This window comes from Bombus terrestris, chromosome 7, assembly GCF_910591885.1.
Source record: "Bombus terrestris chromosome 7, iyBomTerr1.2, whole genome shotgun sequence".
Classification (NCBI taxonomy): domain Eukaryota; kingdom Metazoa; phylum Arthropoda; class Insecta; order Hymenoptera; family Apidae; genus Bombus; species Bombus terrestris.
In genome coordinates this window covers 13,281,500-13,299,992 of record NC_063275.1, presented here as the reverse complement: position 1 = coordinate 13,299,992, position 18,493 = coordinate 13,281,500, and the positions used below count along the sequence as shown (strand labels likewise).

The 18,493-nt window shown below is 41.8% G+C and overlaps 2 protein-coding genes across 10 annotated transcripts in view; one reads left to right on the top strand and one right to left on the bottom strand.

Moving 5' to 3' along the window:
- Positions 1-18,493, bottom strand: part of LOC100651327 (E3 ubiquitin-protein ligase MYCBP2) — a 260,738-nt gene that overhangs the window by 5,788 nt on the left and 236,457 nt on the right. Inside the window, exons 31-42 of one of the 8 annotated variants that reach the window (XM_012310258.3) lie at positions 5,438-5,660; positions 4,945-5,289; positions 4,656-4,862; positions 4,343-4,548; positions 4,119-4,269; positions 3,684-4,041; positions 3,431-3,611; positions 3,167-3,372; positions 2,683-2,748; positions 2,204-2,293; positions 1,635-1,864; positions 28-1,554 (exon numbers count right to left, since the gene is read on the bottom strand). In XM_012310258.3, coding sequence (XP_012165648.2) covers positions 28-1,554; positions 1,635-1,864; positions 2,204-2,293; positions 2,683-2,748; positions 3,167-3,372; positions 3,431-3,611; positions 3,684-4,041; positions 4,119-4,269; positions 4,343-4,548; positions 4,656-4,862; positions 4,945-5,289; positions 5,438-5,660 — 3,790 coding nt within the window. The remainder of the gene's footprint in view (positions 1-27; positions 1,555-1,634; positions 1,865-2,203; positions 2,294-2,682; positions 2,749-3,166; positions 3,373-3,430; positions 3,612-3,683; positions 4,042-4,118; positions 4,270-4,342; positions 4,549-4,655; positions 4,863-4,944; positions 5,290-5,437; positions 5,661-18,493) is intronic. The other 7 variants (XM_048407788.1, XM_012310260.3, XM_012310259.3 and 4 more) reach the window with 7 other exon arrangements.
- LOC100651566 overlaps positions 1-18,493 on the top strand; it is a 36,796-nt gene that overhangs the window by 3,119 nt on the left and 15,184 nt on the right. The window contains exon 1 of one of the 2 annotated variants that reach the window (XM_003396567.4): positions 8,575-9,358. The exons of the other annotated variant lie outside the window; for it this stretch is intronic. Within the exon in view, the coding sequence (XP_003396615.1) occupies positions 9,152-9,358 (207 nt within the window). The 5' untranslated portion in view covers positions 8,575-9,151. Of the gene's footprint in view, positions 1-8,574; positions 9,359-18,493 lie in introns of those variants that run through there. 2 annotated transcript variants of the gene reach the window in all.

Here is an 18,493-nt window from a genome sequence, read left to right as displayed (position 1 = left end):
TGGATAAAAAAATAGAAAATTTCTTACCCTTCCGTTCGTAGTATTAGCCATGATATTGCTCCCATCGTACGCTGTTTGGTGTCCATTTTGGCGTCTTAAAGTCTCCTCGTAATATCTTTCATCGTGACTTTGCGAATGATGAACCCCTAAAGCTTGCAAACACTGAAACGGTCCAGTCGGTGGAAATGGCCCAGCTGCTTCCGGAGGGCTGTAATTTTCTGCCACAGACGATAATGTCTGGGAAGGCCGTCTCTGCTGTTTTGGAATATTTAATCCGGACGCGCTAGCCAAGTCTAAGAGAAACATAGCATTGTTCTTCATGATTATATGTGTCTCAGTTGCACTAGGGCTATTAATTGGCGATACGATCTTGATAGAACCACTCTTTTTCTTCGTCATTCCAGTCAAAAACTTTTTTGCAAGCTTAAGTTTTCGGGCTCGTAGATATTTATCGCGACACGTATCACAGATGAGATACCACGAACTTCCACCAATTCCACCGTCACCACAATTCCCCGCCCAACCGATGCAGTAGTTCCCTCCGCTGTTGTAGCCTTTTCCTCCTGCGTGCCATCCGCAACCAGGATGCATCATCTTCATGTGATACGTCACTGGATGAGGAAACATCAGACCACATAATTCACAGATTGTTTCTCGTTCTATTCCCCCTAATACTTCAGGTCCATTTCCTCTGCCAACTGGTTTCCATTCTTTCTTCTTTCTACTGCTTTTCTTTTCACGTTCTTTGAGTTTATCTTCCCGTGGTCGCTTTTCTGGTCGTTTTCCCAGTTTCATTGTTTGTATTTGTGATATCGGACTTGGCAATACCGAGCGTTGTTCTATTGTCTGAAGACAATTGGTACTAAGTTCCTCCCACAAGAACACAAGGCTCTTCAGTGCCGGTGGTAATACCGCGACCGTTTGAAATTCTGGCAAAGAATCCAACTTTCCATTTTCTTGTACTTCTTCTTTAATGACTGTCTTCTGCTTCTTTCTATTTCTATTTGCATTAGCATTCGCGGCAGACCGTGTTAAAGCTTCTACAGTGCTCGGTTGTATATACAAGTAGTTTCCAGCATTGATCACTTCGACGGAATGTCTTTGTCTGGCTTTCTGTTCCTGCTTCTGTTTATCCGTCGATTGTATCACTGTTTGCCTGGTCACAACAAGTGCGCCCTGCTTCGGTAAACTAGGATGAAACTTAAGAAAACTGGCGCAAGCCATTGCATCGTGCACGATTCCTTCGTGCCAGAGAAACGCTGCAAATACCGCTCTCAAACATTCGGCCACGGATGGACTGATGGCATTTTTCACCTTATCTTTAGTTAAATTCAATGGTCTACTCGTGTTTGTACTTTGTTGAGTATTAGTTGGAGACATAGTACGTTTCGTCCTGGTTTTCACTACTTTAGTGTGATCTCTTCTGACTAACTTCACTCCTTCTTTTGGTCCAGTAGAACCTATACTAAAGTGACCTTTCATAGCTGTAGTCGCGCTCTCAGGACTCGTCTGCGTCTGTGCTTGGGAAACTTTCTTTGGACTTTCTTGGGAATCCTTGAACAAAAACAAACATCCATAATCTTTATTGTACCATGGTCTTTATATGGATAGTAAACATATGTTTGTTTACTTACTCCGCCTTCTTGTTTTGGAGTATCAGGTGGACTGGCTACACTACCCTCGGATCTTATGTGTAAAGAACTACAACTCGGGCTTGGGGAGAGGTCGCGAGTATTGGCAGTTGTGCTAACAGCACTTGGAGATTGCGAAGGATCCCTTGTTAAACTACTGACCAAGGCACTTGTATCGCTTTGTGTTGATCCCCGTCGCTGTGACGTCATACTGTCTATCAGCCCACCAGAAACTTTAAAAAAAAAGACGAAGTCTTCGTAGACGAGAATTTTAGCTTTTTCCAAAATTTAAAATTAATAAGTTTCTCCTCTAGCAAGGATATCGTTATCTCACCTTGCTTTTCAGAAACTATGGATATAACAAAAAAATGTAACAGATTTGATATAACATTCGCATAAAACTTCGTGCAATGTAATTTCGTGCGACTTTGTCGTGAAATGAATGAAAGAGCAATGAATTTATCTGAATAATGTATTAAATGCGATCATGATTCGAAAAATAATCGTTTCAATGCGACTAGGCTTATGTTAGTGTAAAGTTATAGAGTATTAACCTGTGTTGTTATCCTTACCTAACGGGGAGAGACCGACACTTCGGGGGGAGCCACACAGCACAGGGCTGCTGCTGATACTATCTCCCCCTCCTATCAAACTTCTCCCACCTGACAAGTTTTTTATTAGTTGTAGAATTCATATGTAGCGTGTTATGATTTATTGCTAAACTAGGGTCTCTCTGTGTATTTTATTAATGTGCACTATTCGATTCTCTATCTTAAAAAGGGGTAAAAGTGTACTTGTACGTGCAACGATTGGTCAGTTTTATCTTATATATTAATCAACATACTGTAATTTGCATGCATTTAAATCGTATAATGTTCGTACATCAATAAGAAGAGAAGTCTACGATGCTATTACGTGTTTCTTTCAATAAGAATATGTAATTGGTGTTCGAAGTAATACATGTACCGAACAACATTAAACACTATACGCTATCGTTAACTGTTATCGTTAACAGATTGAGGGTTATGTCGAATAGGAAAGCAGCGAGTACCTGGTGCATGAGTAGCAGGAGGGAAGAGGCAATTACCAGAACCAACTGGCTGCCGACTGGACCCAGCTAAGAGCAACATTACTATTTTGTTATAACTAATCCGAGATAAAGATCTGTATATATTTATATCCTAAAGTCATTTGTTCAATGACTAGAATAGTATTAATCGGAGAAAGGTGTGACTTATTCAAACTTAATGGTTTCATCTAATCATCATCCATTTCACGGAATAAAATAAAAAATATCTGTGAGACGATATACATAATCTTACAAGTAGCAGTATCGGGTCTCTCAGCTTCTGAAATGATTCCCTCCTCAGACCAGTTACGATGCCAAAAGTGTGAAGTAAGACACACGCATGAATGTATGAGATTAACAATGATATTATCAGTTAAAAAAAAAGAAAAGAATAGTAGACGTAAACTGATAATATATTTGTCGTATAGCAGCGATTCGTTTTGTCTCGTAAATAGTGTATACGTACCAGGTATTGGAACCGGGCTAGAGGACGGGCTGTGAAATCTTGGTGACCCACCTTGGGGATTCTTTGGCGACGAACTTCTTGATAATCTTCTTGGTGTCTCCGGTGGCGTAGGTCCATTACCATTGGCTCTACTTTCTCCAATAGCTTTTACCAGTTCCTTCACGGATACTCCGACGAATTCAGAGAAGTCTCTACAAATGCCAAAACTATATAACGAAACTAATCTAACTGCGCGTGCCTTGTCTCTCATTTGGTTTTACTCACCTGCCAGGTGAGCTTCTTTTCTCCCCGTGACATTTGTCATCGCCTCTCAACCACTTTTGTAGGACACTCAACTTCCCACCGCCCCCTTCTCTCTCCCTTTCCTTCGCCACCCTCTCCTTAGAATGTGGCTTGGAGAATTTTGGCGAAACATCTGTTTTCTCCTGGGTAAATCTATCGCTTCCTAAGGTGTACAATGAAAAATAGATAATATAATGCATTACGTACGATGAAGCGCATTGCCTTTACGCAATACCTGGTGAATCGTGTTGATTGTATGAACCGAAAACGAATGGATTTGTATTACTACCCTCTCCAGATTCTGCTGTACCTGGTGTTAAATTTTGCCCGGTGAAATTGAAGCCCTCATGACTCACAGAAGGCACGCAGAACTCGAAGCCTTTCTGATTGGGCAATTCGGACGGATCTGCTATCACGGATTTCTTTTCCACTGGATCGGTTTCGAAGTCTTGCTCGATCTTCATGTAAGTAACGCCATGTTTGGTGACAGCGAGAGACCAGGCCTCACTCTCGGCTACTCGACCTTTCCGAAAGCAGTACTTCCCCATCGATTCGTCGTCCATGCGTACCCAAGTACCTTCGCTATTGACAAACTGCAGGAAACATTGTTTAGTCAAATATTTAAGAAATTTTTATTAAATTAGCATAACAGAATAATATTAAGACATACGTATTCTTGAACGGTCACCGTGTTACCGAGGGCTAGCTTTCCTACCGGTGCAGCATTTAATCCTGGCCTACTTCTGATGTTATGGCCGGAAGCACCGCACTTTACGACGACCATATTCCTCCTACCGTCGAACGTTACCGTCTTCCTTTTGCTAAAACGAACAATTACGTTACGAAATCAAGTAGAACAACGATAAACAAATAGATACTCGTTGATTCCCATACTCGTCAACTACTTCCGGTCTTTTCCGTAAAATAGTTTCCTTGATTACTTGATCCAAAATTGATTTAGGCTCTTCGACGGGAAGAAGCAACGTTTTTCCCAAGTGCTGATTGTATTGCAGACACCAAGCTTCCAGGTGACTGCTGCTACAATATTCCTTTATCGTCTCCGCGTTCAGTCGTAGCCAAACACCATCGTCGTTATGAATCTACGGAAATAGTATAACAAGTCACAGAGAGATAGAACGTTTTAATAAAGTTCTAAGTATAACCTTCGAGGAAATTGAAACTCCGCGAAGGAAGCAGAATTGCATACTTCGTCTATGAAGGCTATGGTATCATTAACCAAAACGATGCCAATTTGCTCGCTTTGAAGAGACGGATGCGCTCTGATCCTTAAGCCAGCGCTATTCTTTGTCACGAATTTTCTTAATCTACTCGGTTGATGCTGCGGCTTCTTCACGATGTTTTGAGTCGGTGGTTGCATACCCTGAGGAGATTCCTTTACTTGTACTTTATATTTCTGAAAAAAAAAGAATTATAAAATGATTCACAAACAATTTTGTGGAATTCAATACGACAAAATTTAAAGGGATAATATTTACATCTTCCATGTTGTATCCATCGACTGTAATCATAAGAGAATACCATCCGACTGACGATGGTGTCCACGTTGCGCTGTAACTCCCATCGCTATTAGGTCTAACTAGCATGTTTTCGCTTGTTCTTTTTATAGTCGGTGACATAAACCTTAACTCCTCGAAGGAATAGTTTTGATAAGCTTTCATGACTGTAATCGCGTAGAAACAAGTCTTGTTGTTTATCGTGACTTCGTACGGTATATCCAATGGTGGCTGTGGGTGACCACCGAAGGTCATTGGGTCAGGTTGGGAAACTCGCTCGGAATCTCCTAAATCCTTCTTGTCTATAGGTACTGCCTTTACTTCGACCTAGAAAATTACGAATGGAAGCAATTTCGGTTAGTACGAAATAATACCACGCAATTATACAGTACTAAATAATATCTACGCAATTATCGAATGCCTCTGAAATTAGAGAAGTAATTTATGGTAGAACAGAGAATAGTTATCGTAATACCTTCAAATTGGATACATGAACAACATCTCCGTACTGGTCTCTGGTGAATATGGTAACTATGGCAGGGCATCCGCACTTCATTTCGTCCTTGGAGTAAAGTGCCTCGCATTTCGAGGGATCTACGAAACTGTCTGGCTGTAACCATCTTGCCAAACGACCTCCGCTGGTGCCAGCCGAGCAAGATACGAAGTCTCGTAGAAAGAGTCGTTCGTTCGAGTGACCACTGCGGGCAAAGAAGATTCTCCAGTTACTTTACTTTATCAGACAAAACTCTACAAAACCTGCTTAACACAGACGAAGTAAGGTAATAAATTAAGAAATTTTCACGGAGAATAATTTTAATATCTGTCATCAGTGCAATTTTTTCTCTGGAAAATTTTAATCTTACATTTAAAAAAAACCTAAAAGTAACTCTATTTTCTCGATTTGTATACATATATGTACTTAAATTCCACGTTATTAAATTACGTAATCGACATGTAACGAAGTTGAAATCGTGAAAGTCGAAGTCTCACGAGCATTTTCGTAGGTTAAAAAGCAGTCTCGAACGAGGTCACAATCATCACAGGTAGCCGTCTCGTTAGAACGAGTTTCCAAGTTGCGATGCCCCTAATTGGTGCTCCGTTTCGCGAATCTCGTCTGGGTAGATCACGAGCAGAGGACGATGCTCCTCTGGCAGCCAGACAATCGCTGTTTTCCCCTAGCGAGACATCGTCGGACTCATCCCTAATAAGCCGCAATCACGTCGCAATTCTGTCCACTGTGGATCGCCCGCTGCGACGTGTCCGCTACCTATACGCTATCACTGTTTCTACCGATTTTGTTCTCAACGAGCTACGAGAACTACTTCTTCGAAAGCCTCGTACTCGGTTACTTTCAAACAAGCATGCGGCCAAACCGGTATCCGCCGAGAGTCGCCGCGGATTTAATCGGAACATGGCTCGGCAAAGAAATTACATTCGCACCGAGTAGTATCTTCAACTCATTCTCGCGGATCTCTAAATTTTGAACAGAGTTTCTAAAGTATTTGATATTATACGTTCTTGAAAGAACTAAGATTGAAGATTGAACGATCTAATTACGATTTAAAGGCGATTGATTTAAATAGAAATATTTTTCATATTATTTTAGAAATATTGTAGGAACATGAGATTAAATGTGACAAATTTTTACAATTTTCGTTTATTAGGTATATTTTTATATATGACGTAAATAACTCAATGGAATTCTTAAAAGTTTTACACATACAACACATATTCTTGCCACGCAACCAAATTTTGTGAAGAACCATATCGAAGCCGTGAATTCCATTCTATGTAGACATGGTTTCAACCAGTCTTTGCTTGCTATCTTAACATAATCATCTACTCAATTCACATTTCACATTTCCACGCTCATTTAAAATTACGTTTCTGCAACATTAAACTACAATTTGTATGGAATTAGAAGAAATGATTATAATTGAAAAAGTGATCTGATCGAGACTCAAAGGCAGAAGACTTTCACGTATCTTTAGAAATATTAAACCCCCATTTCCTAGTAGAAATTCTTCAATTGGAATTAGAAAAACGATGCCATGTATTAAATAATTCCACCTCTGTCACGATGGAATTTGGTAGAGGTAATATTAAAGAAAATTCATCCGTCATAAATGTCGATATGTATTCGCTGACACTCGGATCGTGGAATATCCTTGACGTAGATCTCGTTTTACCGATCCACGACGAGTAATGTGAGATGGAAGAAGATCGATGGAAGGAACGTGAAACGAAATCGAACAGCGAGGAGCCACTGGCATCCAAGAGGATCGTCGGTTGAAATTGGGAGGGCGGCTTTAAGGTCGTCCCGATGTGACGTATGGTCAGCACGTGGTCATTTGGGAAATGGCCACTTCGACTGGCGTCAGGTGCTTCCTGGTTTGAGAAGAGCGTTATGAATGAATGGACGTTTCGCATGTGTGATGCGGACACGACGGGACGCCAACGAGCCCGAAGTTGCACGGACACGCGCAATTTCTCATGGGAAATTAAATGGCCAGGCCTTTTGCTCATAAAGCGAAGAGCTACGATGGCATGGCGCTTTAGGGAAACGCCATCTACCACGAAAAGAGACGTGGCTATGAAGAGACGCTTCCGATCTCGTCTCGTTTTCACGCTGCGCATTTCGCATTAGGTTTCGAGTTTTCTGCGAACAGGCCAGAGAAAACGCGTAATTCGACTTTCAGTGCTTCCATCGCTCATTTATTTTTCCACTTTGGTCATTTCTGCATGAATATCACGAGCCTTATGAGCGCAGCTTAGATTAGAGGCTCAATTAAGACTTGAAACTTTCGGAACAAAATGATGTATAAATCTCAAATTGTTTAAAAATTTTCGATGTCTTTCTGCCTCTAATATTTCTTGATAACCGTCTTAAATAACGGCCAAATTGTCCTACTTCAAACCGAGTGGATATAACTTACGAGCGAAGTTTAGACTAGGTTATTAAAACTTGAAGATTTTGAAGTTGACGAAGTAAAGCATGATGCGATTGTTTTTAAAATTCTCATTCTACATTTTTATATAACACGAAGTTCATATTTCCTGGTATTGCTGATCTCGTCTTTCTACTTCAAACCGATCAAAATAACACATGCAGAAACCACAGAAAGCCTATTCTAACACAGGAGAAAAGGAACAAACGAGGAAAGAGCAGTAAAAAAAAAATACGACTTGATATCAATCGCTCGTCAACAGGTACAATTGCTCTCCCACGAACATAACCTGCTTGAGTAAACCGCACACAAACACGTGTTACGTAAAGCACGGTCACGAGGATCCGTGATTCGCGATAGACAAAGCTGTTTGGCTCGGTAACTTGGTCAAGGTCAACCCTTGGAAGGCAGAAAGTCCGGTGACCCTGCGACCTGCACGAAAACCGGTGTCCCGATCCTACGAGCGAGCCAAGCCCTTCTCTTTTCGTCACGTCCCGAGCAGGAGGAACCTCGTCGAACCGGCGTCGAACAGTGCGCCCCTCCGGCCACTCGAACACGCTTCGTAGCCTGGCTTTTATCTTTTCAAAGGCCGAAGAGGGAGAGTAACGCAAGAGAGCGAACCAAGGCAAGGAATACGGTTCTTGGTGGGGAGGAGACACTGATCGTGCATGCCACCGACCACAGTTTGAAAGCAACCTCCGTCATGATCGCGTCAGCTGGCTTCTAGTTGCCCCACCTCATCGGAAACAAGCCGTCCGCGCGCGTGTTTGGATTAGCTCGCGGCGGGTATCCGCTCGAGCAATTTTCCGTCCACTTCTGATCTCTCTGTCCTCGAGCGCGTTCCGGATCACTCGACAGAAATCCTGTTCCGAAAGGATACAGGGATAGGAGCGATCGATAACTTTCTAGAGTCTAAAATCCAACGACCCGTGGTATTTGCCCTGACCTTTGTTCGTATCGCAGCATTAAAGCATCAAGCAGGGTGTGTCTATAAGAAGTTTTCTTTAGAAGGAAAGTTTTCAAGTGTTCGATCAATCGAGACAGATGTAACCGACTTCGAAAAAGAGAAAGAGGGGTCGAGGAAGATCCAGATCGATGAAAGTGTGCCTTGCGTACGAGTAACGGTGTGCTGTAAACGATGTGAGGAAGATCTTCGCGCAAGAGAATCGAAGGCGATCGATCGCGGTCGTTGAACAACGCGGCCTTTTGTTCCCTCGGAGGATCGTCTTGGATCAACGAAGATGAGCGGCAGAAGAAGAGTGTTCAGTGCCCTGAATGGGCTAAAGTGTGATCGTGCTATCGTATGGTCGGTGTTTTTGTGGTGTCTAGTATTTCTGCCTGGTAACGTGGAGAGTGCACCGCCTGGAATATGCGCGATGGACGAGTGCAACTGTACCGTCAAGGCACACCGTTGGGTTAACGTCAAGTGTGTCTTCTCCAACGATCAGGTGAATGAAACAAACAAGTACCCTCTTCGTGACTAACCTGCGATGCACGCGATGCAGATATCCTCAACGAAGATACCATCGTCACGATGTTATACGTCCCGATTCACGTTGCGTGTAGATATCTCTGTCGTTGAAATTCATGTTACACGTAGATACCTTTGTCGCTAAAATTCACAACCGCCATGATAACGATGCTGGAAACGTGCGACGCAAATGCGCACCCGATGACTAACTCTCGGCTTCCAACTTCGCGCTCTGCGCGCTATAACTTATTGTTAGCATCTCCCGTATATACGATCTTTCTTGCGCGATCTAAAAATGGAATCTTTTCGCGGTTCCACGGTCTAGCTAAATAGTACGTTTACTCTTGCTATAGTGTCAAAACTCAAGTAACGCCTTGTTCTTAAGAACAAAGGTTTCTTTCAAAATATTAGAAACACGTGTACCTCGTACACTTGAACTTTAACCTTAATGACGCGCTCTTTCTTTGACAAACTTCTTATCTTTTGACACTATTTGATAGATAATTTCCGAAGATATTTGTCTTGAGCTTAGAACATTTTCCAAATCTAATTTAAACTCGAATTTAACCGTAGTCTAACTCAAATTTGGCCTAACCTAAACCAAATTCAATATATAACATAACCGCAAACTCAGACCCAACCTCACCTGCACACTCGATGCTGTGATTTACTGTTTTGTAAATGTATGCTATGCCACGTGCAGTAACTCTTGTAACGAACGTAACTTTCCAACCGGATGTTTTCTAAACTTAAACTCGGTATTTCTGGATTTTATTCTTTAAAATTAAATCATATAATATTAGAAAATATGCAAATCGAAAAAACGTTTTCCAAATGTCCTACAAACGAAGTTTCAAATCATCCTTCGAATTATCAAATCTCTACATTTTCCTCCCAAAATAAATCGATACTGTATTCATAGTACAATTTCTGCCAAACGATTACTATTTCTAATTTAACCGTAAATCGTTACTACCCAGCATTTACGACAGTCGATGGTGAAAGTTTCTAGATAGACAGTGTGGATCGTGCTTCAATGTAGGAATTAGTGTACAAATCATTGGTCCGTGAATATGGCGGGAATCACATAGTAACATGCACATGGGAAACTCGAAGGCATAACGGTCTGTACAGGCGTCTCCTATGAGCACATTTTGGCACATTATACATATCCGGAGTCCCACTTGCCGTTCCCGTTGTCAGCCTCGCTTGGCTGGATACAGTCCAAGCGATCCACCGACCAGCAGTGGCACGGTATTCGTTGCGAGCCAACCAGGCTCGTTCTCTCACCTTCAGCTTCAAGCTGGAACTTCCGCAAGAAACTTGGAATCGAGTTAGAACGGATGCACCGGCTGCTAACCGGATAACAGATTGCTATTGTTGTTGGCCCGCGTTCTAATATGATGAAAACGCGATGTTTTCTATCGGCGATCAAAATCGTCAACTTAAAAATGGGATTACCAGCAAGAAGCAAATGGCTCGCGAAAAGTTTCGAACCGATGCTTCTAGGAAATGGAAATGCTGAACAACGTAAAATTCGATCTTATTGATTAGGTGTTATACGGTGGCTCGCGAAAGTATTTGAACGTTTAAACATAGAAAACTTTTATACGTTTTTACAAGATTTTTTGAAACTTCATTAGCACCGTAATGAGGCATGTTTGTCAAGATCATATCTGTTAAATTTGAAACCAATTGAGAAATATATATATAGAAATTATAGGATGAATTATATGGGAATTACAGAATGTATGTAGAAATTATAACTCATAGAAGGTACGTATCTACAAGTATTCGAATGCTTTCGAAAGCCACTGTGTAGTATAACTGTTTCATTTCTCAAATGATCTTATTCTGAAGTTGCCAATGCTACGTATCGAAAGAAGATCGTACTTATATGGTAATAACGCGTCGCGTAATTGATGGTCTTGATTTCTATGGTTGATAGGCGGGTTAAGTATCGATGCACGCTACGCTTCTTGACTGTGAACTGGGTTCCTTATTATTACCTATCGTTATTTCGATCTGAGTACCGCACGGAAATGCAAGGATAACCAGTTCTACATAACGTTTGCAATGCAGAAATCTATTCATGGTCCGTTAGCGATTTCTTAGATGTAGTTGAATTCATAAACGATGCTAAAACTCCTTACAGTTCTACATATCGAAGTTCTTCGTTAAAAACTCTTGATACGCGATTAAAATATCGGTATGTTGCTATTTTGTACTTCTGTTATCATCGAAGTATAGTTTCTCTGTGAAGTGGCTGCCGAGTCGACTATATATAGTATGATTGAAAGTAATTTCTGTCGATCCGACAAACGCCTGACGCGACACTCGTAGGCGTGACACGCATTGCAATGTATACTGGGTGTCTCGAATCAAAGAATAGAGGAACGATCGACGATTAATTTTTCCTTTGTCGCAAGTATCGTAAACCTGATTCTAGTTCAATGACATCGTTCGTCCGCAATGGTCGCCGATGAAATTCACTTGTTAATCGAATCAGATCCAGCCACGACGTCACTTATCGTTCCAACGTCATTAATTCTATTTACAGACCCAGTACGGTTATTTGCGTTAAATGCCCGTCAGACTTTCTTTAATCGTGGGCTTTTGATTATGATAGTCAGTTGAATGAGATACCAATGGCATTGCAAGCAACGGTTACATCATGATAGCGTTAAGTCGACAATTGCAATTGCGATTTAGTCCCTGTGGACTCGAATTATATTCTTCCACGATCAATCGAAATTACTTTATCGTGGAAGAGTCAAAGATAAGATAAATCTATCTTAGGTAATACGTATGGTACCAAACTATTCGTACACATATCTTATTCATCAAATCGTTACGTCAATGCGATCGATAATCGTATTCCTGTTGAATATTAAGCGTCGATCGTCTCGTCAGGATTCTCGATTCTCGTGCGATAGCGAGAAACCGATTGGAACACTTCCTCGACAACGCACGCGGAGTCGAGCACGTCCGTCATTCCCATCTGAACAGTTAAACGCCACGCCGGTTCGAGGAACCTCGTGGCACGAACCTCGTGTTTATACATTCAGAGAGGCACCGGAGCCGAAGGGCAAACCCGTGTAGATCGACGCGATAGGTCCCACGAAATCGTTTGCTGGTGCGTTCGCCTAAACCTAGCGTGGCTTCCGGCGCGCGCAACTTCCGGCCGAAGGGTTAACCATGCTCTGCAAGTCGGCGGTCGTACGAGGAACGAAGAGAGACCGCCCTGTATAACATGTTGTCGTCGATTCCATCACATTTCTCCGCGTCTGACCGGCGTCATTGTTCTCCCATCAGCCCCGTAAACAGTTTGATCTTCCTACTGGTTCGTAGTTGGATTCGAAAAATCGGTGATTAACCTTATCGCCGACCGTCGGGGAGAGGACGTTGACCGCAAATTGCTGTAGCGCAACGATTCCAGTTATAGAGCATAGGCGTGTGCCATACCGCGTCGTGTTATGCTGTTCTCCTTGATAAACGGGCAGCGTGTCGCAAATTCAATTGCTGGCCGATATCAATGGCCTGATCAGGACCGGCGTACTCGTCAATTAATAACGAGGTCAACGCGTGCCGCCGATTAATTCCATCCAACTTTCCTGGCTTTCGAACGATACGATACGATAACGATTGTGCACAGTTATGATCGTACAAGCAAGGCAAATAAAGCTGGCGATCGGATAGAACGAACGTGCAGTCGTGCGAACGATAAAAGCAGCCAGTTACAACGGAAGCGAACGTTCCCCGGTTATAAGCGCGAGGCTGCGTATATATACATGTATATGTATATGTACAATATATACAGGAGAATAATACATTCGATCAGTTAGTTCGTCGTCTAATTATCTGATCCAATTATCGCTCGGACGATTTCTGAAAATGAGGCGATCGTGACCTATAGACCGGACCACGGATTTCAACTAAACGACAACAATAACGACAGTTCGCGCGTTCATGAGAGCTGGTCGCACCTCTGTGAGGTCTTTCATACCCGCGCCGTCGGTCGTCCAACGCGGTCGTTGGATTAATAAATTGACGGTTCACGGGGTGTCAGAGGGAGAGAGGCAAGCCGCGGTGGGAATTTCATGCGCACAAAACGGACCACGCGATGGCGAGAGAACACCGCGTCGAACCTCGCCTCTGACTGCTGCCCAATCCTTGCTCCGGCTCAATTTATTCACAATAGGCTCTTTCAGCGAATTACACTTCGGTCCACGACGAATCTCTGGGTGTTACCGAGCGGCTGACGCGTAATCATGCGGGTGCGTTGTGTGGTGCGATGACGGGGCGCGGAGGGGAAAAATTATGGGTGTCGTTTATCGTCCGGACGGCGCTCACCCCGTACGCGGCCACGTTTTCCCATTTGAACCGGCTACAACCCGTTTCTTTCTCTTTTTTGTGTCTCTTCTCTTTCACAGTGCTCCATTTATCGTTCGGTGAAGACTCGATAAGAGTCAGTCTCCTTCTGGAATTCGTTATCGAACACCGCGGATAATCCAGTGTCCATATTTTTGACTTTCGAGAAGAAACTAGGAGAATATTGAACCTATTACCATAGATAAAGCTTCTTGCAATAAATATCACCCATTATCTATGAAGGGTTGCTGTAACGAGAGGCGATAAATCAACGTTCAGACTCTATCGAACGTTAATCAATCTCTTCGTTTCGAAACAATTTCTTAAACAAACTTTCACCCCTTATTTCCTATTCCACGATCGAATACCGCATAGTATTCAAGCGAAGTAACGATCTTCCGTGTCTCGACGTGACTCTGTCCTCATCTTGTGTGCGTCATCGCAATTGAAGCCCACGGAAATCCTTGGCGGAGCTTGACGCTGGATCTAAGCTGGTTAACGCACCAGATAACTTCGATAACCCAATAAACCGCATGGATCGAGATTGCAGCATACGCAACGCATTATCAGCCAGGGCGACGATGCGCTCGTGTATCCCCAGCGGGCAGATAAATTATTTTAGGACAGTCCTCGGTACACAATACGTGCACGCGCATCTGGCCCGATTGCGGTTTGCCTGCTTTGTCTGGAGAATTCGCTCGGGGGCGTAGATATAGCCGACATCCTGCTTCGTTCATTCCCGACGATAATTCTCTGTAACACCCCGCGAGCACACTCGAGTTATCGCGATTGGCCACACGTGCGAAGTGGCCCGCTTACTCCATCTCTCTCTCTCTCTCTCTCTCTTTCTCATTCTCTCTCACTGCTGCTCCTGTTCTTGTCTCTTCGTATGCAATTCGTCGCGTACACGTTTGCAAAATCGCGCAAGAATTATTCATGAGGTATGTCGACGTCTAAAACAGTAATGAGAAGATTTGGAAAATTTTTAATTGATCATAGTTTGAAGTATCCTTTAATCTTCGGCTTCAGATTTAATACAAATAGTACTATAATTCATATGATCTTTTATGTGTTTTATTCCTCACAAGAAAGATTTATAGAATAGTATGTTTCATATAACCAGATATAAATTACTGCTCTACAATTCCGAGGAGAGATTCAATAATTGCTGAGATCATTTGTCGATTGTTGAAACACGCGATCTTGTCGAGATCTAAATGTAGCGTCGTGAAAGGAAATGTCGCAATCGAAACTTCACACTAGACATATGCGTGTTGACCGAGTCTCTCGTACCACGGCTAAAGTTCTCCACGTTTAACCAGTCGATTCGTAACAGTTTGTGTAAACAGAAGTTTCTGTAAATTACTCGGTGATACACACCGAAACATTTTCGAATGAACGATGTATCGATAATTTTCAGTTTTTCCAACACAGCCATAAGTTGGAATACTTTGCCAGCTTCTCTATTGTCCCATAAAGCAGATATATCACCATCTTTATATTCTAAACTTTCTTCATAATTTAAGTACGAAGTGCCGACATCATAGCAGGTGTCGCGCAAAATAATGTCACAGTAACTATAACGTATAACCTTCTCCCTTACGTTATTACGTTCACGGCGAGTGCTCATCTACAGCATGTAACCAGTTTATATTTTAAACATATCTCGTGTCTTAAATACGAAACGTTGGCACGTTCTCAGGTGCTATGGATGGCACTGGCACGTGGCTAGCTCCAGAAGAGACGTTTAAGAAAAGTTGAGGAACACTGATGAGCGCGTTATTACGCTCATCTTTCTTTTTTTCTGAATATTATCTGAGTTACGTATCTTCGGAGGAAACTGGACTAATAACGGGCTTATTGTTTCGAGTTCCAGCTGCATCCACGATGACCTTGTCAGACCCATGGCGACGTAGGTCGACCGTGTCCGGACCTAAGTTTTTTCTACGTCTATTCCCGCATTTCCGTCTTAAACGCTGCGTTTCTAAAGTTTTCCACGGAAATAAAAATTCGTTTCGGGCTCGGTTTACCAAGGAAATGCGTGAGAATTGCATTTGTATCACTCTGTCTGTCATGACTTTATCGTGCACGATCTCGTCTTACAGCTTCCTTCCGAACGTAACTATTGTTGAAATGCTCGCATAAATCTTATTGCAAAAAATAGCTTAATGGTCTTCGATGTTATCGCGTTAAATGTCTAATTTTAGAGATTATCGGGATTGAAAATTAGTCGCAGTTAGACTGAAATGTCGTTGATTCGAAGGCAAAGCTGCTGACAGACGTATTATCCAAGTAGATTTAACTTTGGAACGGTACTCGACGTTTTCGAGTGTCTCAAGTAGTTCACAATCTACGACGCTGTTCATGATTTTAGGTGTCGCTTACAAACTGCTGCGATACGCTTGTCAGAAGCATCATATAGTTATGTTACACATTTGCAATTAATACAATTAACAGCAAGCAATATATGCGAACAATATTCTATTAGAGAGTCGTAAAATTCAAATGATACTTGTTAAATCGCAGAAGAAAAAGGATTGTCATTATAAAGTACTTCTACATAATTAATAATATTCTACTTCAAACTTTCTACATATTCCAAATCGATTTTCTTACTTGTATCTCTCTTCTAGTAAATCAACGATATTAACCCATCAAGGATCAGCGATTGTATTAAGCATTTCATTTATAATTTTGTTTCAATTAATTCATACAAAATAATTCTACTTTAAAGTATTATCTACATTTCTCCAAAAGTTCCAAAACATCAAAAAGTCACGATGCATTCGAGACAACTAAGAGACGCTGTTGTGTCAATCCATCGAAGAGGAGCAGTTAGGTCCGCAGTGAAGGCTGGATGCTCGAACAATTAATCGAATTATGCGTGGACGAGAGGACGCGCCATATAATGGCGAGGGATCCGCGTATCTCACAGTTTCGTGTGCCGGGCGACCCCACACGGATAGGGCAAAAGTAATTTCGTGCGCGGGTAGAAGGAGCGGCGGCGCATACACCATCATTCCACGAATTAACTTCCGGCATTCCTATGACGAGCACGGCGCTGCAAGCTCCGCGAAATTCATGGGACGCGATATCGCGGGGGTGCACACTTTGGCGCCCCTAGCTGCGCCACACGCGTGTACAAGCGTAATGCAGTGGTTTTGCGGCCCCGCTCTTGCGGTCTGCCCGCTAACGATGTTATGAAATAATACCGCTGTGGATAGAATTTAAAATCTTCCCACTTCTGGTTTGCCAAATCTGACTAATTGCATTTCGAGTACTTTGGATTATTTTCTTTCTTTTCTATTTTAGCACCTGAAAAACGAGCGCCATGCATAGGCTCACAAAGTGAAACAGAAAAGATTACGAAGCATCTGAAAACTTGTAAATACTATTTGTGAATATATTTCTTATTTTACACCTAATATTTCGAAATTGCATTAGCACTGCAATGAGATCTAACTATCGTAATTATATCGGTAAAATTTGAAATGAATTTGGAAATGTATATAGAAATTACGAGGATTAGCAATGAAGAATCGTTGAAAGATTTAGATAAAACTTTTTCTTGCGAAGAAGAAATAGCTGAGGCTCGTTTAAGTTGCTAGGATTTTTGAAAGAATTTGATAAACGCAAAGACGTCACATAATTTCTACGACGAAAGCACGCGGCGTCGAGCACACGAAGAGAGTTGCTTGCAAGTTGATCCATCGATCGGACATTGAACCTCGACTACCTGGCGTCTCGTGTTCACGAGTCTCTCGTTTCGTACGTACATCGTCTCGCAACATGATTCGAAGTGAACAAGAGGCAGAAGCACGCTAGCCGATCCGATCTACAGGCATCATTATCGGTTAACACCTTCGAATCATTTTCGAAAACCTATCTCGTATTCCGTGTAATTCCAAAGCCTTACGCAACGTTAGCGTGGTTTCGTTAAACGAGTAGGCTGAATCGAGTACGTCAAGTTTGAAACGGAAGTTGCTCGACACACTTTGCGGTAGATTCTTTCTTCCAAGTAAAAGTCACGTTGTTTGTATCGCCTTGTAGACCTTTTGTCTCCTACATTTCGATGGAATTCGTTGCTCCATTTTGATTACATAGATTTATTACGAATCTTTTTCTTTTTCTCTTTTCTTTTTATATCTAACCTAGAAGACATCGTGCTTGATTTGAGAAAAGGAAATGAGAGAGGGAAGAAGGGATGTGGCGAATTTTATAGATGTTTTATATATCTATTAAAAGGGTACATCGACTTAATCTTCCTTAATTGTTCATTTTTTGTATTCATTTTGGTATTTCACAATGAATATGTCAGCTTGTCACAGGGAAATATTTATATATTGTTAAACAATATATTGTATTTAATAATTATAAATTATATCTACTTTCATAAAATTAGTTTTCACATATTCATATTGCTTTCATAAAAAAATTGCTTCTGTGGTATAGATTAAAATCACTATATGCCTCAAATCAACCATACCAATTGGACTTTGTAAATAGCAGGGATAACAGTTTTGGGAGTATATATTAAAAATGTATATTAATAATTGGTGAAATAAAGATCAGATCTCGACCTTTACAAAATGCATTTCATACTTGTGAAATATTCCGCACCAATAGGTATTATTTGTAAACGAGCGAAGCTTAATGAATTGGAAAAACATTGGCTGTAACAATTTCACGGATGATGCTACCGATTCGATGCATGGAACGTGAAAATCGCGTGATTTTCGCT